The sequence below is a fragment of the Manihot esculenta genome, chromosome 18 (assembly GCF_001659605.2).
Source record: "Manihot esculenta cultivar AM560-2 chromosome 18, M.esculenta_v8, whole genome shotgun sequence".
Taxonomy (NCBI): Eukaryota; Viridiplantae; Streptophyta; class Magnoliopsida; order Malpighiales; family Euphorbiaceae; genus Manihot; species Manihot esculenta.
The window spans coordinates 10,080,948-10,103,685 of record NC_035178.2 but is presented as its reverse complement, the minus strand read 5'-3'; the positions used below and the strand labels follow the sequence as shown (position 1 = coordinate 10,103,685).

The window sequence follows — 22,738 nt, the reverse complement described above, 5'->3', positions numbered from 1 at the left end:
TTAGAATAAAATCTTAGAGATATTAAATTTATTCAAATACATTTATTATTAAATTAAAAATGTGAGTACATATTTATAAGTATTTTTGTTCGTTATTTTAAAATTTGAATAAAATTATATCCAACAGGATAATTAATTTTGGAATTTATTTTATTTTTATTATTCAACTTATTTTATTTTAATAAAATTATTCAATTTTAATTTTATTTTTAAAAAAAAAGTCACTCTAATGTATTATAGCAGATTTTCAGGTTAATAATTTTTTTACAGTAAAATTATATGATATATTTGTTATTTAAAATAATTTCATGAATTTAATTTAGAATTTAAAAAAAAAATCTCCTTGTATGAAATAAGAGTTTAAAATTTGAATTAACTATAAATAAGTGTTAATTATTAACTTATTTATTAAATAAAACCTTAAAAATAACTTTAAATTTTATACTAAAGCTTAATATTGTGAAGGGAAAATGGAGTATTGTTTTCCATGAAAATGGCTAAATGCCCAAAAGCAAAAACTCAGAAGGCAACTACACATCCTTTGGTTGTGTAGTTAGGAGACATTTCCACGTGCATCGTCACTAAATTTTCAATAATAAAACAACAGTCTCTTTATTTTTTACTATAATTTGATTATTAATATCCAACCAACTTTCTAATAAATAATTTCCACTTTATATAAAATAATTATTATTATTTTAAATATATATATAAATATATTAAATATAATATGCTTTATCCTATAAAAAATTATATTAATCTCGTAAATTTAAGATTATTTATTATAACTGCTTAATTCATATGGTAATCACTTGATTAACAAGATTTTTTTTTTTTTTTTAAATATATTTATATTTAAATTAGTATTTTTTGGCGAGAGGATCCAACCTAAAAGGTCAGGGATATACAGCCACCGACCTTTAGCCCTTTTTCGAGATGAAAATTTCAGCTTTTTCCAACCCTGCTTTGGTCATAGATCGGAAGGTCCTTCGATAGAAACAAATAATAATAAAAAAATTATTATTATAATAAATTCGGCCTTTTTTCTTTTTTTTTAATTTTTAATATATCTTTTAATTACGTGATTTCAAAATATTATAAATAAACTCAATTTAAAATTAAAAAATCAATTTAATTATATTTGTAAAAGTATGTGTTCGGAAAACTTTTAAAATGATGAAATTCATTTAAATTTTATTTTTCTGAAATAGCTGATAAGTTAAATGAATTTATTTATTTTCATATTTTACTCTTATTAATTTAATTAGGAATTTTGGATTTTTAATATAAAAAAAAGTGAATTGAATTTCATATACATTTGGTAAATGCAACCTGGTTTTTAACCAAGATAATAAAACCATACTAGCAATATTTTTAGTTAATTTTAATAATTTAATTATCAATTTTTTTTGTATACGTTTCAATTTTTTTTTTTTGAAATGTATATTTGTTTCAATTTTATAAATTATTTTATAATAAAAATGTATAAAAATAGAGAACATTATATTTTATTACTGATTTTATATTTTTACCAAATATAAAGTTTCAATTTCAAAGTAATTTTAAATTAAATTTTAAAGCAACGCCAGAATTGGAGAGTCGCACTAATACAATCTAAAATTTTAACAGAAATAAAAAATATACATCCGAATTTTAATTTTTTTTATTGTAAAAATTTATTTATTTATTTATTTTTAAATTATAGGCAGGTCAAAACCCAACCACTCACAGTGTTGAAAACAATCAAATCTCCATCCACCCCGAGCCCTATGCCCTTGCCTCACTGGATTTAATTAAATTAATAGTGAATTAATTTAATAAAATTATGAAATAAAAGAAATGACGTGTTATAACTTTACTGGCATAGAACTGCAACCACCAAGAATTCTTAATAATTTATGGAAATCTCAATTACTTAGTTGTAATTGGATAAAATATTTTACAACCCTAATCTATTTGGCCTTTTTATTTGGATTTTATAATCTAAGAATTGTGACTTCTGAAAGAAAAATAAATATATATTTTAGGAAAAACAGAAATACCTAATTGAATTTAGAAAAAAAAATAGTTTTCAATAAATGAAGGAATGGAAAATTAATAAAATATTGTATAAGAAAAGAATTTAAATAAATTTTATTTAAATTATGTATGATTTTTGTTTTTTTTAAATGGAGATTGGAAATTCGGGTGTAGAATTTGAAATTTTTTAAATTTATTCAAATGCACTTATTATCAGATTAAATTTATGAGTATAAAATTATATATGATTGAAATTAATTTTAAATGATTTTTTAAATTAAAAGAATTAAATTTTTTTTTTTAATGGAAGATGGATTGAATTTTTTTTATTTTAAACAAGGTATAATTAATTCAAAATTTAGTAGTAACTACTAATAAACATTCATTTAAAAATATTGAAATAGTCACTAACATTATAAGTCTTGGACTTTAAATTTCAATCATCAATAAATAAATATAATAATAATAATAAATCATTTAAAAATTACAATTATATAAAAAAACTTGAATTTCCAATTACTGCAGAGACACTTAAACTTATTTTAAAATATTTATTTCCAATGTGGCCTGAATTAAATTAATGAGTTGATTTAAAAAAAATAAAAAAAATAAAAGAAAAAAGTTCCAAGACTTTAATTTTTAACATTATATATTATAAAACAAATATATAATTACCAAATTATTCGTATCATTTTAATGAAAATATTAAAACATAAACTAATATGTAAAATAAAATAAACATTTAATTAGTAAATTACAGAATTAATAAAAAAATATTTAAAAAAAAAACAAAAAAAAAAAAAGAGATAGAGGAGCTGTATGCCAGTATGGAATTGCGGGGACAAGCATAGATTATTCAATTACAAGATGAACTTTGGGAAAAGTTGGCCGCCTTTGGACTCTTCTTCCATGGATGCTCTTTAAAATAATGCAACCAAATAAGCAAACAGACAAACGTCAAACACGAAATTTTTTTTTTTTTTTAAAATAGAGATTTACATTTTAGTTTCAGTATTCTGCTGTTATTAATGAATCAATCTCTATATTTTTAAAAATTTATTAAAATATTTTTTTTTCGTCAATAATATAATTTTTCAGTTATTTTTTTCATTAAAAATAAATAAAAAATAAAAAAGAAAATGTTTAAAATTTAATTTTATTTTTAAATAAAATTTTTTATTTAATTTTTAAATATTATTATTAATAAATCAGTTTCTATATTTTTAAAAATTTATTAAAACATTTTTATATTTTTTTATATTTATTAAAATATTTTATTATTTTTTCGTTAACGAAATAATTTATCTTTCTTCTTTGTAAAAACAGAAGAAAGAAAAAGCAGAAGAAAATAATCATGATAAAAGGAAAAGGAAATAATGATAATAAAAATAGAAAAATTTTTTTCTATAAAAATTGAAAAAGAATTAAAGAAGAAAAAAAAAATCAAATAAAAAAAAACAGCAGGAAGAATAAATGGAAGAGAAGAAGGAAGAGGAGAAGAAGAGATAATTTAAATTTTTTGTTATATTTTTAATGGAAAAAATAAATAAAATAATTATTTTATTAATGAATAAAAAAAATAAAAATATTTTAATAAAATTTTAAAAATATAAAAAATAATTTATTAATAATAATAATATTTAAAGATTAAATTATAAATTTTTGTAAACAGAGGGAGTAGAGGGAACTTTTTTACACTTGGACAAAAACTTAGCATGTAAGAAACAATTGGTAGACTAAAGTTATTACTGAATTATGCATTCAATTAAAAATATTAAATTTTAAAATTTTATATTTAAATTTATTTATAAATTATTATTAAAATACAAAATAAATTTATTATTTATCTGAATTTAAAAAGGTGTCATTTGTTCTTTTTGGATCTATTTAGAGTTATTTAATTTTTTAATAATAGTTTAAAAATAAAATTAATATTTTATTTTAATAGGTTGTTCCAAATATTTTCAAGCTTTGACCTAATTTATTTTCTTTTTTTATTCTAACAAAATTTTACTTTTAAAAACAACTATTTTTATAATGATATTTTTATTATTTTTAAAATGATTTTTTTTAAACATTAAAATTGATGAAAAAATTAATTAAATAAAATCATTTAATTTTCTTCTTTCAAATAAGGGGAAAAGACTTTAACTAACTAGTTTATTATACTGTGAGAATAATTAATGTAAATAAAATATCAAACCAGTTGAGAAAGTAAACAAAAAAAAAAAGCAAAACTAATTTGGATTCAATAAGTTGATTTCTGGTATTTGAATTTCTTTCACTATCAAAGACGCTCCACATGTGGACAAGTGATGGCTTATTGAAGAAAATAATAATAGTAATAATAAAAGTAGCACTCCATCAACTTCATGTACAAGAAAATATTAATTACTACTAACCTACCAGCCTCCAATAATATCAACTTTTCAATATTTACACGAATCAATTAATCTTAAATTTTAAGATAGATTTAAATTGAATTTTATTTTTATTGGCGTCGACGATTCGATCAAAACTATAATAATTTTTGGAAAAAAAAAGTTTTAAGACGCAAATATGATGAAAACTGCAGATTTATTATAAAGTTCCAAATAAAGATTTTATCGTTAAAAGTTAATTTTATATTTTAATTATTTTTTTAAATATTTTTATAATTTTATATATTAGATATTTTTAATTTCATTTTTTAATTTTAAAAAATTAATATAAGTCTTTTTAAATTATATTTTATCGTTTTTCTTAATGATTTTAACTAAACGATATTAGTTAAAACTCTTAAAGAATCTAATCAGTAACGCCTAAAGAATCTAATCAGTATGTTATTAAATATTTAACTTAATTTGATGTATTTATATCTCTAAATTTTATTTAAGATATAATGTATATTAATTGAGTAATATTGAGCTCTTTTAAAATTTTGAGATCTGATTTCTAAAATTCATTTACAAAAGTTGATAAAAAATTTAAAAACAATAATAAATTTTCTGGAAAAGCAAAGTCACAAATTCTTAGTAATGGAAAAGGGGAATCAATATGATATGCAAAAGTAAAAGAAGAATTTGGTAAGCTTTTAACTTAATTACACAGAGAAATTAAGAACAGATATTGGCTAATTTCATTTCCATGAAAAGGAGTGATCCTATTAAAAGGTGGGGAAGATTGCTTTTTGTAAAACTTTATAGGTTTCATGAATGAAGTCATCACTTTCAACTCCACAATTAATTTCCCATTCTCTTCTCTTCCCATCTCCACCAAGCATACTTCTGTCCACAGTTGAGTACAACGTTGCATGCACCAGAGTGTATAAATAAATAAATAAAATGCAATTTCTTCTCTATCAAACCCCACATTATAATTGCAAAAGAAACCCACCACCTAAAATACATCAACACATGTACCCATCAGAATCTCCTTCTATCAAACATCTACATGACTTTTGGGGGCCACCACACCTCCAAAATTACATCTCTCTCTCTCTCTCTCTCTTTTCTTTTCTTGCACATGTTTCTGTCTTCATGCTCCAAGATGACCACCTCATCTTCACTCACTCTTTTCTTCTCCACCACCTCTCTCTCTCTCCTCCTCCACCATTTCTGTCTTCTTCTTCAATCCCACTCTTTCACTACCCACCAAATGATCACATTCTTCTTTTGATTTTCCTTTTCCCTTGCTCTCTCTCATAGTTCTTCAAGCCTCCTTCCATGCATCCCAACATGGCCACCAAACTAGTAGTTGAAGTTCTTGATGCAAGTGGCCTCATGCCGAAAGATGGCCAAGGCTCTGCTAATCCTTTTGTACAGGTGAACTTTGATGATCAACGACAAAGAACTCAAACCAAGCCTAATGACCTTAATCCTTGCTGGAATGAGAAGCTTGTTTTCAATGTAAGAGATCTCAAAAATCTCCCTGAGAAGATCATTGAAGTTGTTCTTTACCATGATCGAAAAGGTGAAGGTGTTCATGACAAGAATTTTCTTGGTCGTGTTAGAATATCTGGTGTCTCTGTCCCTTCATCTGAGTCTGAGGCTAATGTCCAGAGATGCCCACTTGAGAAGCGTAGCATTATTTCAAATGTCAAAGGTGATGTAGCTCTCAAGATTTATGCAGTTCATGATGGGAATTATTATACTTCTACTACTCAACCATCAAAAGCTGCCAGTGTTGAGACTAAAGGCACCCCTCTCCGAGAAATCAACAGCAACAAGCTTGAAGAAGATTTCATGGCTGATGAGAAGAAGACCAAGAAGAAGAAGGAAAAAGAAGTGAGGACTTTTCATTCTATAGGGACTACACCAAGTGGAGGTCCTGGTCCTTCTCCTCCTCCTACGACTTCTGGGTTCGGGTTCGGGTTCGAGACTCACGCCATGAAGGAGAAGGCACCTCCAGTGCAGGCAAGGACTGATTATGCTCAAGTAGGGCCACCTACAGTAATGCATATGCAAATACCCAAGCAGAATCCAGAATTTGTATTGGTGGAGACCCGTCCACCGGTGGCTGCACTCATGCGATACAGAGCAGGGGACAAGACGGCGAGTACTTATGATTTGGTGGAGCAGATGCATTACTTGTATGTGAGTGTGGTGAAGGCTAGAGATCTTCCAATCATGGATGTTTCTGGGAGTGTTGATCCATATGTGGAAGTGAAGCTTGGGAATTACAAAGGAAGGACTAAACACTTGGAGAAGAACCAGAACCCAGTTTGGAATCAAATATTTGCTTTCTCAAAGGATAGACTACAGTCAAATTTGCTTGAAGTTACTGTAAAAGACAAGGATTTTGTCAAGGATGATTTTGTTGGCAGATATTTTTTTGATCTATCAGAAGTCCCTCTTCGCGTCCCGCCGGATAGTCCACTGGCTCCTCAGTGGTATAAATTGGAAGACAGGAGGGGTGATAAAATTAGTAAAGGGGAAATTATGCTTGCAGTTTGGATGGGAACACAAGCTGATGAATCATTTCCTGAGGCATGGCACAGTGATGCTCACGACATTGGTCACACAAACCTGGCCAATACAAGATCCAAGGTATATTTTTCTCCGAAATTGTATTACCTTCGAGTTCATGTCATCGAAGCTCAAGATCTTTTTCCGTCGGAGAAAGGTAGAGCACCGGATTTTTATGTCAAGGTTCAGCTTGGGAATCAGGGAAGGATCACTAAACCTTCACCGATGCGAACCTTCAATCCAGTTTGGAATGAAGAGCTTATGTTTGTGGCATCTGAGCCTTTTGAGGATTTCATACTTTTGTCTGTTGAAGACAGGGTTGGTCCCGGAAAGGACGAGATTATGGGAGGGGTGAGAATACCTGTTAGAGACGTCCCACCAAGAAGAGAAACTGCTAAACTCCCAGATCCTCGCTGGTTCAATCTCATGAAGCCTTCACTAGCAGAGGAAGGAGAGAAGAAGAAAGATAAATTCTCTAGCAAGATTTTATTATGTCTCTGCTTAGAGACAGGTTACCATGTTCTTGATGAATCTACACATTTTAGCAGCGATCTTCAGCCATCTTCCAAGTTCCTGAGAAAAGAAAGAATTGGAATTCTTGAACTTGGCATTATAAGTGCAAGAAATTTGCTACCCATGAAGAGCAAGGTTGGTAGGACTACTGACCCATACTGTGCGGCTAAGTACGGCAACAAATGGGTTCGAACCAGAACGCTTCTTGATAACCTGCATCCTCGTTGGAACGAGCAGTATACTTGGGATGTTTATGATCCTTGTACTGTGATCACAATTGGTGTTTTTGACAATTGCCAAATCAATGGAAGCAAGGAGGAAGCAAGGGATCAGAGAATTGGGAAAGTGAGAATTCGTCTTTCGACTTTAGAAACTGATCGTATATATTCACATTACTATCCTCTGCTTGTTCTTCAACCTTATGGATTAAAGAAGCATGGAGAAATTCAATTGGCATTGAGGTTTACCTGCACAGCGTGGGTTAATATGGTGACTCAATATGGCAAGCCATTGCTTCCCAAAATGCACTACCTCCAACCAATTTCTATTAGGCACATCGATTGGCTCCGCCACCAGGCAATGCAGATAGTGGCAGCAAGGCTAGGAAGAGCAGAGCCACCGCTGAGACGTGAAGCTGTGGAGTATATGTTGGATGTGGATTACCATATGTGGAGTTTAAGAAGAAGCAAAGCAAATTTGGGCCGCATTATGAAACTGCTTGGAGGGGTTGCAGCTGTCTGTCAATGGTTCAATGCCATTTGCACTTGGAGAAACGCAATAACAACATGTCTTGTTCATGTACTGTTCTTGATATTGATTTGTTATCCAGAGTTGCTACTTCCCACAATCTTCCTCTACCTGTTCGTGATTGGGATATGGAACTATAGGTACAGGCCAAGACACCCACCTCACATGGATACTCGGCTTTCGCAAGCTGATAATGTGCACCCGGATGAGCTAGATGAGGAATTCGACACTTTTCCCACTTCACGACCACCTGATATTGTGAGAATGAGATATGACAGGCTGAGAAGTGTTGCAGGCAGAGTACAGACAGTGGTGGGCGATTTGGCTAGCCAAGGGGAAAGAGCTCAAGCAATTCTGAGCTGGCGAGATCCAAGGGCTACAGCCATCTTCATAATCTTTTCATTGATCTGGGCTGTTTTCATTTACGTAACTCCATTCCAGGTTGTTGCTGTACTGGTTGGCCTCTACTTGCTGAGACATCCCAGGTTCAGGAGCAAGATGCCCTCAGTACCTGTCAATTTCTTCAAGAGATTGCCATCCAAATCAGATATGCTACTATGAGCTGGAAATTATTGTCAATAAACCATTCATTTACTTAATTTTTGTGAAGGACGGGTGAATAAGTAAATAAATGTCACCATAAGCATTATAGCAGAAGAAGACAGATAAGTAACAGTGGGTGCCTTCATTTTATCATGCACCAACCTGCAAAAGAATCTCACTTTAGCAGAAGATGCATATCCTGCCTCTTTGAATCTCTCGTATGGAACCCCACCATTCTTTTTGGTTCTTTACTTCATATTCTGTAATATTCTGAGCAATCATATTGTGCATTTTACGAAATATACAGTAGATAGTGGAAGGTCGGCTGATAAAAAGCAACAGATGCGTACTGTAAAATGTGCACAGAGCTGCACTGAAGAATAAGGTGCAGTGTTTAATTAAAATAACCAATGTAGGAGAAGCAGGAAGAGTACAAATATGATTTTCAAAAAGCTGCATAGCAAGTGCAATCAGACCTCAATAACAGAAGGCATAAAAAATACAACTTTGCAAGAATCTGTTTTACCCACCAAAATTTCATTTGTGTGCTTTTAATCTTCCATGAAGAGTCTCCCCGAAAAATGGATGAGTAAAATACAAAATATATAATTCACTTGGCAGAAATGGTCCTAAAACTAAGATGCAATAGTAGAACTACAATTGTCAATAAGCTGACCAGCATTCCTCCTACAAGAGCCCAATCGACAATGCTCCATGTACTCGAGTTTTCTCTTGTCTGCTCTTGCTTTTTCAAGGATCCCAAGGCAATCCCATTCTCCACCTTTTTGTGCATTTGATTTTTCCTCTTCCTCAATAACCATCCAATCAGATTTCTTCTATTTCGGTTGTCCAGTAGCACATCATTCTGTCCTCCACAGCTTTCTGGTCCACAATCGCAAGGCTCTGATTCCTTTGAACATGCACAAGTTACAAATGGGTCGGAGCAGGGAGAACATTTTTCTTGACCAGGCATTTTTTTACTGGAAACTGTTTTTTCATCCATTTGGTTGAGAGCTTGAATCACTTCGCCAAAAACAGACCACCTTCCAACAGATGTTATCTTAACAATAGCCGAAGTACCCAGCATGCTTTCTGGAGCAACTACAAGCACCTGAATGTATGCCTTCGTATGGCCAACCTTTGCAAATAAGGAATAGGCAGTTAGAAATATAAATAATGGGTTTCTAGAAGAAGCGCTTCTATATTGTCCAATAAAATTTTAAGGATTTGAACCAACATAATTCAAAATCATATAATGCAAAATTTTCTTCCCACTCTATTTCTGCCAAGTAATAAAAAATTTTGGCCAGCAGGAAATCTTCTTTTAAAAGAGTAATAGCACCCACATGAAGGAGAAAAATAAGGTGCTCATTCTTAATACAACATATGCCAATTGGGTTTGAAAGAAAAGAAAATAATGTCACATATGGAATACAGAAAATGTATTGACATGCCAACAAAATAAATCTGTCAATAATTAGTTTTATTCTACTGGACAACAAACTGAAAGGAGCATCACAATCTCAGAACCATATGATACAACTGAATCTAAAGGCAGAGTTTGGTTTATGCAGGACAGACTCACCAGGTGAATTCCATCAGTTGCTATTTCAGTTATCCATATTCTTTCCACTCTACCCTCCATTCCATTATATGGAGTGAAAGCTTCAAAAACAGAAGTCAATTCACGGCTCCTTTTCTTCACTATGTTACTCGGGACTTTCTTCATCCTAGCAGCAGGAGTTCCTGGATTCAGAGAAGATACAAGATGACATTGGCATAAGAAATCTCTGCAATTACACTAGGGTTATTCGCATAGTATTACAGCTAACACATTATCAGTAGTCTTTTGTAAAATTATACATTTTCAACGCTAAATGGATGTCACAGCTAAAACATCATCATAGTTGTAAATCATGCTATAAATTTTCACCAGAAACTGGAAGCCAAAGTTTCTCCTTCAGACATCAAACCTAAACTATATGACACCACCTATTTTGCATGCTTCAAAAGCAAAATTTAAAACAACAACCAAGTTATGTACCTGAGATGAGCCATGCACATGAAATGAGCCCAACTGTCACATGGCCCATCCCCAAAGAGGAAAGCAGCATCCTTGATCTATTATAACTTTATCCATTAATTAACTTTAATACTGTTATAAGTTATAGAAAGTAAATATATTAATATAGGAAGTAAATATTGATAGATAGGTCAGTTGCTTAATCTTAGGGATTGTATAATAATAGGCTTGATTTTCCTTCCTGTTTAGTTACCGTCTCTCATGTATAAATAGGTTGTAATCTTTATTGTGATATACAATAAATATTATCTTTCTACATGGTATCAGAGCCTTTCTCATAGAGATTTTTTTCTCTTTTCTCTCTAAAATTTTTTTTGAGACTTAGGGCTCCATTCATTTGGGTTATCCATAAAGGGTAACATTTGGATTTCACCATCGCTGGAGTCACCACACCGACTCCTTGTCAGATTTGAGGTTTGTTTGCCGTTCGGGTGTTGGGTGGAGGTGTTTTATTTGGTACTGTTCATCGGCACTATTCACAAATACTGTTTATGGTACTGTTCACGGATATTGTTCACGTGGTACTGTTCACGTCGGGTATTGTTTTCTGATTCTGTGTTTCTTTTGTTGCTATTGTTTTTGGGTTGGTTGTCCTTATGGCTGAAGTTAAAACCACCACCATAACTGATGTGATTCCTATGATGACTAAAATCACGGAACACAAATTGAATTGATCTTCCGATCAGGGAATTTTGATATCTGCAGATGAGTATGCACAATTCATCCAATACCAGGCATCTATAAAATCTTCTAATTCCTCCTCTATCACTGCAATTGCTGAGTCAGGTAACTCTACTGCATGTCTTGTGTCTTCATCCTCCAAATGGGTTATTGATTCTGGTGCTACTGATCATATGTCAGGTAATTCTACCCTTTTGTCCAATCTTGAGTCTCATACATCGCCTTCTTATGTTACTCTTGCTGATGGCACTAAATTGTCTGTCATGGATTATGGTCATGTCAACTTAACCCCTTCTCTTTCTGTATCCTCTGTGTTATGTCTCCCTAAGTTCGCATTTAATTTGCTTTCCGTGAGTAAACTCACTCGTGCATTGAATTGTTGTGTCTCATTCTTTCCTGATCACTGTGTTTTTCAGGATCTTTCGACGAAGCAGATTATTGGTAGAGGAAGTGAGTCAGAGGGTCTTTACGTCTTGGATCAGCAACTACCTCGATCTCTGGTATGCTCCACGCGTTTAACACCTTTTGATGTTCATTGTCGTTTAGGGCATCCTTCTCTCTCGGTTTTGAAGAAGTTATATCCACAGTTTCATTTTTTGTCTATTCTAGATTGTGAGTCTTGTCAATTTGCCAAACATCATCGTTTACCTACACTGTCTCGAGTCAATAAACGGGCTTCGTCTCCCTTTGAGTTAGTCCATTCAGATGTTTGGGGTCCTTGTCCTGTTGTGTCTAAGTCTGGCTTTAAGTATTTTGTTACTTTTGTTGATGATTTCTCTAGTACTACTTGGTTATTTTTAATGAAGAGTCGTTCAGAATTATTTTCTATTTTTTGTGCATTTTATGCTGAAATCCAAACCCAATTCAATACTTCCATCCGTATATTGCAAAGTGATAATGCTAAAGAGTATATCTCTGGGGAATTTCAATCTTATTTGTTACAAAAAGGGATTCTTCATCAGTCCTCTTGTGTTGTCACTCCTTCACAAAATGGAGTTGCTAAAAGAAAAAATCGACATCTTCTTGAAGTAGCTAGAGCCCTCTTATTCCAAATGAAGGTACCTAAATGTTTTTGGGCTGATGCTGTATCCACTGCTTGTTTTTTGATCAATCGCATGCCTTACTCCGTCCTTCATGATGATATCCCTTATAACATTTTATTTCCCACTAAATCTTTGTTTTCTATTGAGCCACGTATCTTTGGTTGTACTTGTTTTGTTCGTGATGTTCGTCCACAAGTTTCTAAATTGGATCCCAAATCACTCAAATGTGTCTTCCTTGACTACTCTCGACGTCAGAAAGGGTATCGTTGTTTTTCTCCTGATCTGAATCGGTATCTTGTGTCTGCGGATGTAACATTCTTTGAGTCCACTCCGTTTTTTCTGCCATCATCTGTTTATAACACCCAGGAGGAGGAAGATGACCTCTTGTTATACACTGTTCGCTCTTCGTCTCCTCATACTACTCCTACACCTTTCGCTCATGTGCCAGGTCGCCCTCCCATCTTTCATGTGTATTCCAGACGCTTAGAGTACTCTGACTCCGTTTTGCACCCGCTTCTTCGTCGACCGATCCTGCTCCTACTGATCCTTCATTGTCTGATTTGGATTTGCCCGTTGCTCTTCGCAAAGGTAAACGTACTTGCACTTATCCTATTTCATCTTGTGTCTCTTATGATCAATTATCCTCCTCTTCTCGTTGTTTTGTCACTGCTTTAGATTCTATTTCAATTCCCAAAACTGTTATTGAGGCTTTGTCCCATCCTAGTTGGCGTGCTGCAATGGAAGAGGAAATGATGGCCCTTGACACTAATGGTACTTGGGAGTTGATATCCTTGCCCCCAGGAAAGTGGGCTATTGGGTGCAAATGGGTGTTTGCAGTGAAAGTAAATCCTGATGGATCTATTGTTCGCCTCAAGGCCCGTTTAGTGGCCAAAGGTTATGCACAAACTTATGGAGTTGACTATTCTGATACATTTTCCCCAGTTGCCAAGCTCGCATCTGTCCGATTGTTTATTTCCTTGGCGGCTACTCATGATTGGCCTTTGCATCAACTGGATATTAAAAATGCTTTTCTTCATGGTGATTTTCAGGAGGAGGTTTATATTGAGCAACCACCTGGTTTTGTTGCTCAGGGGGAGTCAGGTAAGGTTTGTAGACTTCGAAAATCGCTTTATGGCTTGAAACAGAGTCCTCGGGCATGGTTTGGCAGGTTTAGTGAGGTGGTCCAACAGTTTGGAATGAAGATGAGTAAGTGTGATCACTCAGTGTTTTATAAAAATTCTAATAGTGGAGTAATTCTGCTTGTAGTATATGTGGATGATATCATTATCACAGGAAGTGACATTGCTGGCATCACATCCCTAAAAGAATTTCTTAAAACACAGTTTCATACAAAGGATTTGGGTTCCTTGAAATATTTCTTGGGAATCGAAGTTATGCGGTGTAAGAAAGGCATCTTCTTGTCTCAAAGAAAATATGTTCTTGATTTGTTGGCAGAAACAGGAAAATTGGGTGCTAAGCCTTGTAGTGCCCCAATGACCCCTAACCTTCAACTTACCACAGAAGACAGTGAGCCATTTGCAGATCCTGAAAGGTATAGAAGATTAGTTGGCAAGCTGAATTATGTGACGGTGACTCGTCCTGATATTGCATATTCAGTGAGTGTGGTAAGTCAGTTTATGTCTTCTCCTACTGTTGCCCAGTGGGATGCTCTGGGACAGATTCTTTGTTACCTTAAAGGGGCCCCAGGGCGAGGCCTATTCTATGGTAACCATGGGCACTCAAATATTGAATGCTTTTGTGATGCTGATTGGGCAGGCTCGAAAGTTGATAGGAGGTCAATTACTGGGTATTGTGTTTTTGTGGGAGGTAATTTGGTCTCATAGAAAAGTAAGAAGCAAAATGTGGTCTCCCGTTCTAGTGCTGAATCTGAATATCGAGCTATGACACAAGCTGTTTGTGAAATCTTGTGGGTACGTCAACTGTTGGAAGAAGTTTGGTTCACAAATTCGGTGCCTGCTAAGTTGTGGTGTGATAATCAAGCAGCTATCCACATTGCCTCCAATCCAGTATTTCACGAGAGGACTAAACACATCGAGATTGATTGTCATTTTGTTCGTGAAAAGGTCCAACAAAAGATAATATCAACAGGACATATCCGAACTGGAGAACAATTAGGAGATATTTTCACTAAAGCTCTAAATGGGACTCGAGTTGATTATATATGTAACAAGTTGGGCATGATTAACATTTATGATCCAATTTGAGGGGGAGTGTTATAAGTTATAGAAAGTAAATATATTAATATAGGAAGTAAATATTGATAGATGGATCAGTTGCTTAATCTTAGGGATTGTATAATAATAGGCTTGATTTTCCTTCCTGTTTAGTTACCGTCTCTCATGGATAAATAGGTTGTAATCTCTATTGTGATATACAATAAATATTATCTTTCTACAAATACTTTATATTAAAATACATAATGAGATCCTAAAAAGGGTCCTCAGTACGGTACAAGAAATTTAGCACTTCAATAGTTCAGCTTCCTTAGTTAAGCAATGAGTACTTGGAAAATCTGGCAAAGGGAAAAAAACACTACCACCAACATACACAGAGAAAATCATATAAAAAAGGCTAGCATTAAGTAGAAAAACATGCATAATCTTGAGTACAGTTGAAAATTGCATGACATAAGTCCTGAACTCCAATGGGATTTAGGTTGTGACACCCAACTGAGGCATAATTGAGAATTTGCCATTCATTACTACCTTTCTAATATGCATACGGTCATCATGAACCTTCATTATATGCAAACAATTTCTCTTGGTTTCATTACAAAACAATTTTAAAATCTAATGATAATAATAACAAGAGAAGACAGGAGGAGAGATAACCCCACCCATCCTTTTTTGAGGAGTGAGCGAGTGAGCAAGAGAGAGAGAGGGGGGGTGGATAAAACATGGCCAAGAATTACATTTCTATGATTCAAAGCTGTCAACAGCAAACCTGGTCTAGGATAAAACTGTGATATATGAACTTGAGGGAATTTGTACTCGTCAATGAGGCTGACAGTTTGAGCAAAATCATCATCCGTTTCACCTGAGAAACCCAAGAAAGAACTATCTATCATTTTCCTCAAGAGTTACCCAACTAAAACCTGAAATACTTCCACAACACAGGAAGTTGTAAATGAAACCTCCAAAACATCAGTTCCTGGATTCTTCAGTTATAAGTTATTAAGAAAAAAACGTTCTAAACTCTTTCTCCAAGAGTAATTAATAATACCATATAATATTAACTTCTTCAACTTGTTGCAGAGTTTTACCCAAAAACAGACACACTTTATTCATACCCAATTTTTCACACTGGTATAAGATTCCACCACTTGAAAATTCAAAATGTCCATTGCATGATTCTATATCACTTAATTCCTAATGTCCACATTCCAAAGTAGTAGAAGATGAAGTGGAATTTGTATCCACAAACTACCTGGGAATCCACATATTATGTCAGTAGCAATTTGCATCCCTGGAACTAGTTCAGTCAAGGTATCTACCACAGTCCTGAACTCACTCACAGTGTACTCTCGTTTCATGGCCTGAGATAATAAGAGCAGTCACATTGTTATGATCATTATTTCATTAATTTCCTTGAGCAGAAAAACTAAGTAAACTGTACATTTGCATTTTGAATCATTACAAGGGCATTTCTCTGGGGAAGGGATGAAGTGTATAGGAGGTGAAGTTTACAACAGCATTACTTACATTCAAAACAGAATCGCTCCCAGATTGCACAGGCACATGAAGGAAAGAGTACACACATGGGTGACACAAAACTTCTGCTATCTCTTTCAAGTGCTCAAGAATAAAAGGAGGATTTGTCATCCCAATTCGAAGCATGGTGCTTGAATCAGATGGAAGTTCAGCAACAATAGCATTTAATAAAGCTGGAAGATTAACCCCAATGTCACGCCCTGCAATATTTGAGCAAACAAAAATTGTTCAAGTACTTATTTTTTTTGTATTAGCAAAAGGAGAATTGTTTTATGTTCTGAAAGAAGTTTCTTCTGTCAAACAAAGGATGATATGGAAATTGAGAATTCACTAGCATTTTTGTTTCCCCCCATCTCGCAAAGGCAGTCAATAATTGACTTATAATTTAAACAGACTAATATTTATATCTATGTTGTTGTTTGTTTGCCCGTATCAAAAGACGAGACATGTTGTAAACAAAGCCATGGTTCTCTGTCATTGAATCATGTGTAAGAACAAATTTCTTTTTCATGTGGGTATGTGGTTCATGAAATCTGAAGAGCTCTCAATTTTTTCTCAAACGAAAACCTTTAGAAACAATGCTTTTCCCAAGTAATTTCAGATAAGATAAATGCAAACGCTAAAATTCAAAGGTCAGAAAAAATTACCATATGCTCCAGTATCTTCACTGCTCAACCATATTTCTTTGACTCCATCAGCTATAACTGTTCTTACACGACCCACCTGTAGAGTTAAGGCTTTAATAACAGAAAATTGAATATCAAAAATGCCAGACATCACTGCATGAACTTACAAGGCTGTCAATAGTATAGCTCCCTAGATGACCACGGGCATGCTTTGTCTTGCAATAAGTGCAAGCTCCCAAGCAACCAACATTAATTGGAAGAATCTCAACAAACTTGTTCTTGCGAACCTGTTGTAAGAAACAAGCTACATGCATCATAAGAAAGGAAGAACTATTACTGTACCAATAATAGCATGTGATTCAATTTAACCATCAATAAAACAGTAATGTCATATATTTTCCTCAGCAAGGAGAGAGATGTACTTTGAGGAGGCCACTAAATAACCCTAGGAACACAATGAAACGTAAATGCCACAGTAGAAGGTTAGAAGTTTCAGTTTTTACCTTTGGCAAATCTAGTGCAGGCAATGTCCTGCGGTTCAAAAGCCGCACCTCATGACCTTTTAGAGTCTCTTCCACAACTTCAACTACACGGTCTATTTGCTGCACACCAACTATACTGACTCCTTCTAGTTCTTTCAAATTTCGACTACCTTGAGGCACGCACCCAGCAACAACCAGGGGTTTTTTTGCGCTTTTACCCTTTGCTAATAGGGTGTCCATTGCAGACTGACTTGGAGATTTTACAGTGCATCTGCATCAAAAAAATGGATCATCAATGTGTATGTGTTAAAACAAAACCTCAATTTTACAATCAGTGCTAAAGTTTCAACCAAAAAATATTCATGCTTATTCAAAGTTGAACTACATAGGCCTGTATATGTATACCTAAGCAACTTAGATTGAAATTTTGCTCAGAAGTTAACGATAAATCATGAACAAATGAAAGTGAAATTGAAAAAACATTTTAATTAATCACTAAATCAACCCGAGTGTAACAAACTAATAATCACCAAAACAAAACAATGAAAGACTGGTATTGGTATATGACACATCATGAATGATTTCCCAGATATTGCAGGAAAAAATTACAACAGCCTTCACAAAATAAAAAATAGTAAAATAGAAAAAGACGAGGGGGTGGGATTGGAAGCAGGGGGAAGGATCCTTACGTATTGACCAGCCACAAGTCAGCATGCTCAGGAAGGTCAGTTAATGCATAACCAAATGATGAAAGCTGACCAGCCATATATTCACTGTCACTCTGCCACAATTACCAATTGTGAGAAGCATAACTGAGAAAAGCTGAAAATAAGTTCATATTATCAATATTTGGTTTAAGAACAACGCCATAAGATCCCCTTAACTTGGCCAAGCTCAATAAAGCATAATGCTGGCTAAACAGATAATGGTTAGCTGCTAAACATTAGATTATGACAACTATACATATTACAACTCCCAAATACGACTCTTTATTTTATAGCTGAACAGAGCAACATATAGCAGAAGTCCTCAAGAAACTTATGGCATTACAATTGCTATGTTAAGTAAGAGCTATTCCATAAGGCCCTCACCAATTTTTTTTCCTTAAAAAAAGTGTAACTTTGGTCCTCACTCCTTTAAGTTATGTAAAAAAAGCAAAAACTTACCACTTTAACGCCCAAAGATCCAACATGGCTACAAAAATTTCCATAAGGTAAACCCCAAAAGGAAGATCTTAAATGCAGTAATTCTAACAGTTTCCAGAGAGAAAATCCATAAGGCAAAAGCCACTAGAACATAGTCTTATTTATGTTAAAACATTTCAGCTCACTTGGAATGTTTTCAAATTTTTTTCATGGAGATCCAAAATCTCTGATGCTAGGATGTCCTTAGGTTATATAACTTATAATTATTATTATTGGTGCAGAAAATGGGAGGTTGGTAGGCTTTTCATATCCACAATTTTCTAGAAGGGGATCAGGGCTCAGCCACATACATTAAGATTAAAATTTAGAATGCCTTCACAGATAGGGCCAAAGGAAGTAGAGATGCCACCAACCAAGAGTTGAGGTAAAATGAGACTATAGTATAATTTTTTATAGTTTTGATAGTGCTCCTAATTCACTTACCCATTTATCAAAGCATTATAATCTGTTCAAAAATTATTTAGTATGTGTGGATCTATAATTTAATCCTCTTTATTTCATTAGATGAGAATAGGAAAGAAGCTTATTTAAGGTAAAAACAATAAAAAAACACATTATATGCAAATATTTAACAATGAAAAAGATAAAGGGGAAAAGAAAAGAGATTTCTCTACCTTAAAGAAACACATTATATGCAAAACAATCCTTAAAGAGATTTCTCTACCTTTCTTGATCATTCTCATGGTAAATAATGTTAAGAAAATTTTATCCAAAGTAATGTGGGAAATGCATTTGATGCAATTTTCTACCTTTATTGAAATAGCCCCATTCACACAACAGTGATGAAGACAAGAAAATTGCTTTCCTGATACTAATACTTTTATGTTTTGCCTGTTCATGAATTATTTATATCGCATCCTTTTAGAAAGGATAGAAAAACAAATCTTGCTAATTTTTACAATAAATTGCCTTCATTATATCAATTTTTTCTCTGTTCAACTAAGGAGTATTTCATCGTCTCAACAACCCAAACATTTGCATTCCCTTCAAAAGTTTTAGCTTCCAATACTATAAGTATCATCATGGCTAAACTTCTGAGTACCAAGATAACAAACTTAAAGTCCTAATTAGTAAAATTAAACATCTGGGTTGTCACCAAATACCATGAATGACAACCAGTAAAGCATCTAAAGATTTATAATAGTCTCCATAAAAGCTGCAAACAAGGAGAAAACAGAATAGAACTTGCCTGGTTATGTGAGCATCCAAAAGTCTTGATATATATGGTCTGAGTGCCAGGAATCTTGGTTGACAAAGGAATTTGAGATAGAATGGAGGCATTAAGGTTAGGTTTGTTTTTGTTCTTATTCTTCCGGGGATTAACTCCAACAGAATTAAGAGGCAACCGAAATCCAGGAGGGGTACCACCTCCACTCCCAATCAATAAATCTTCTATATCTTCCATTTCCCTTTGATTCACACTTGAAAGCTGCAGGAAGAGGACAGAGAGAAGCGGCACTGAGAGAGAAATACAGACAGAAAAGGAGGAGGATGGAGTCCATGCGCAGGAGCTTGTGAAGCTCCTGGGGCCCAGTACTTGAGCCCACTCATGAACTCGTTGGAGCCCAACTAAGTTGGGTAAATTGGGCCACTTTACACTTTCAAAATTTACATTTTATGCAGCATGAATTTTTTTTTTTTACGTGTAAAAATGCAATTCAGAATTTGATTTAAAATCCAACCGAATTAAATAAATTAAAAATTAAAATTTTAATGTTTATAAAAATCAAATCAAATTGATTTTAATTAGAAATAAATTAAATCAAATCGGTCTAATTTGATTCGGTTCAATTCGATTTGATCAATTTAAATTTTTAATAAATTTTTTATTTTTTACACTTTATTTTTAATATTTTAAAATTTAATTAAAATATTTAAACTTTAATATGATCTAATATCTCTATATTATTAAAAAATATACTATTATCTCTAATCGATTCAGTTCAATTTTTTTGATTTTTTTATTAAAATTAAATCGAATTGAAATAGTAAAAAATTTTGAAATTAAAAACTGAACCGAATCAAAATAAATAAAAAATCGAACAAAATTTTTAAATTAATTTGATTTGATCAGTTTTTTTCGATTTGAACTGAATACTGCTCACCTCTATATATAACGATGGAGATATCTATAAAAAGAAAATTTTAGTCAATCAATATCCTATTTTACCTAAATATATATTTGGTTATATTTTTCAAAAATATTTTTATTTTTTTAAGAGGTAAGAATAAGTTTATGGTTAGTTAGATTAGAACGTAACAATTATAATTGTACAGTATTTTAATTTACCTATTAATTTAAAAAATTAACAAAAAAAAACAAAAATAAAAATGAAATTGTGTATCATTATATATATATATGTCTTATACCTCGTTCCTTTTCATCTTTGAAACAAATAAAATTACAAAATAATCTCAAATTTTAGAATTTTTTAAGCAGTTGTACTTTTTTTAAAAAAAAATTCTGGATTTCAATTTAGTTATACCCAATTACTTGGGCAATCTCTTTGTTTATACGAGTGTTTTATTGTCTTTATTTCTGTTTACGAGAAACTTTAGAAAATTATAAACTCTTTTTGATAGGATCAAATTTTAATAGAAAGAGAAAGATTTTTGGACTCTTTTAGAATGGAACGTGCCTATTAAAGAACTATAATTGTATTAACTTGCGAAACCTTTATTGTTTTAATCTTGCAATACTTCATGGTAGATGTGACAAACTATCTCGAACTCTTGATTATTTACTTTGTTGAATTTTTAAAATTAAATATTTTATCAAAGAAGATTATGTGCCGTTAAAAATTAAAAATTTCATATGGAGAGCTCTTTGGATTTGAAAGTTTTTGAATTGGTGAAAATAGAGAGATCGTAGGAGAGAGATAAGTAAATACAACAAGAAAGTTAATTATTTAGAGTATTTAAATTTTAAGGGGTATTTAAGTAATTTATAATGTTATAATCTACAAAACTAGTTGTAATGGATGACAGGGAGTCTTCTATAACTGTAATATCCGACTAATCTCCAGCGTCGGAATTCCCACTTTCCGACAGAATCTCCCTCGGAATTTGAAATCTCGAAGCTGAAATCTTTAGAAGGGTAAAATAAAATTTTCATAAAATAAATTTTGGTTTTATTGTTTGGAATCGTGTTAAAAGAAAAGAGAAAAAAGTTAAAGAGTGTTGAGAAATCCCAAGGTTCAGCTGCCGAACGTGGCTTCCTCAGCCACCTATAAATAGCCATCAGCCCAAAAATGCTGGGTTTCTTTCCCATTTTTGGGTTCTCCATTTTCGGGCAGAGGTGAGTTTATATACCCTTTGAATTTTTTGCTGATTTTCCTTCAAATTCCTTAAAGTTTTCCTGTTTTTCTACTATGGTTTTGAATATTTGAGTTCGAGTTTGAAGTTTTTAAACCTTGGAGACCTCCGGAGATCGATTCCCCCCTCTTTTCCATGTTTGGGTTGCTGTCACCTTTGTGTCTCCAAGAGGTAAGTTTAAACCCTTGCTTTTCATTTGTTTTTGAAAGGTTTTCAGCATGTGTTTTGAGGGTTTAATGGGTTGATGATGCATGTTGGTTCATTCTAAAATTCTAGGGTTGAGCTTCATGATGTGAAATGTTTTCTCTTAGAAATCTGTGATGCATGTCGAGTTTAGGGCAAGTTTTGAGGTCTTTTGAGGATGTTAAGTATGTTTTGGTTGTTATGAGACTTTTGCATGTGAGTTTTAAAGTATTTTGGAGGCTGCATGCTTAGGACAAAATCAAGTTCTGCCTTGTTGGAGAACCCAGGTTCGGCTACCGAAGCAAGGTTCGGCAGCCGAACCTGCTTATGGAGACAGCCTTTTGGCCGCCTAACCTGCCTCCGAAGGTTTCAACTTTCAGATCTATGACAGGCTTTAGGCCGCCGAACCTGCCCCTGAAAGTTCGTACTTTCGGATCTGTGAGGGACCTTCGGCCGCTGAACCTGCCGCCGAAAGTCCCCTGTCCATCTTTTTTCTATTTATTTTCTATGTATGTTTAGGTATGTTTTTAGGGATTTCTTAGGGAGTTGTTTAGAGTCTTGTAAAAGTTATGTTTGGTCCCTCATTTGAATCCATCTGTGTAGGATCGGACTTGGGAGACC

General features: G+C 33.1%; 2 protein-coding genes across 2 annotated transcripts; one reads left to right on the top strand and one right to left on the bottom strand.

Moving 5' to 3' along the window:
• The first annotated feature begins 5,485 nt into the window (after positions 1 to 5,485).
• Positions 5,486 to 8,831, top strand: LOC110606442 (FT-interacting protein 7). Its single transcript, XM_021745244.2, has one exon. It carries the CDS (start codon positions 5,724 to 5,726, stop codon positions 8,784 to 8,786), a length of 3,063 nt encoding a protein of 1,020 aa, XP_021600936.1. The 5' UTR covers positions 5,486 to 5,723; the 3' UTR covers positions 8,787 to 8,831.
• A 355-nt stretch (positions 8,832 to 9,186) lies between these two features.
• LOC110606443 (threonylcarbamoyladenosine tRNA methylthiotransferase) lies at positions 9,187 to 20,121 on the bottom strand. Its single transcript, XM_021745245.2, has 10 exons — positions 19,809 to 20,121; positions 18,104 to 18,195; positions 17,436 to 17,685; positions 17,100 to 17,219; positions 16,954 to 17,029; positions 16,298 to 16,506; positions 16,023 to 16,131; positions 15,540 to 15,632; positions 10,354 to 10,514; positions 9,187 to 9,906 (listed from the first exon to the last, which is right to left on the bottom strand). The coding sequence occupies exons 1-10, from the start codon at positions 20,022 to 20,024 to the stop codon at positions 9,379 to 9,381; spliced, it is 1,854 nt and encodes a 617-aa protein (XP_021600937.1). The 5' UTR covers positions 20,025 to 20,121; the 3' UTR covers positions 9,187 to 9,378.
• Positions 20,122 to 22,738: the final 2,617 nt, after the last annotated feature.

Excerpts from the sequence above, each read along its gene's own strand:
- LOC110606442 (XM_021745244.2), top strand. The coding sequence starts at position 5,724 with ATGCATCCCAACATGGCCACCAAACTAGTAGTTGAAGTTCTTGATGCA.
- LOC110606443 (XM_021745245.2), bottom strand. The coding sequence starts at position 20,024 with ATGGAAGATATAGAAGATTTATTGATTGGGAGTGGAGGTGGTACCCCT. Across the intron at positions 17,686-18,103 it reads GACTTGTGGCTGGTCAATAC|ATGCACTGTAAAATCTCCAA; the intron begins GTAAGGATCCTT and ends TTTTTGATGCAG. Across the intron at positions 17,030-17,099 it reads GCTATACTATTGACAGCCTT|GTGGGTCGTGTAAGAACAGT; the intron begins GTAAGTTCATGC and ends TTAACTCTACAG.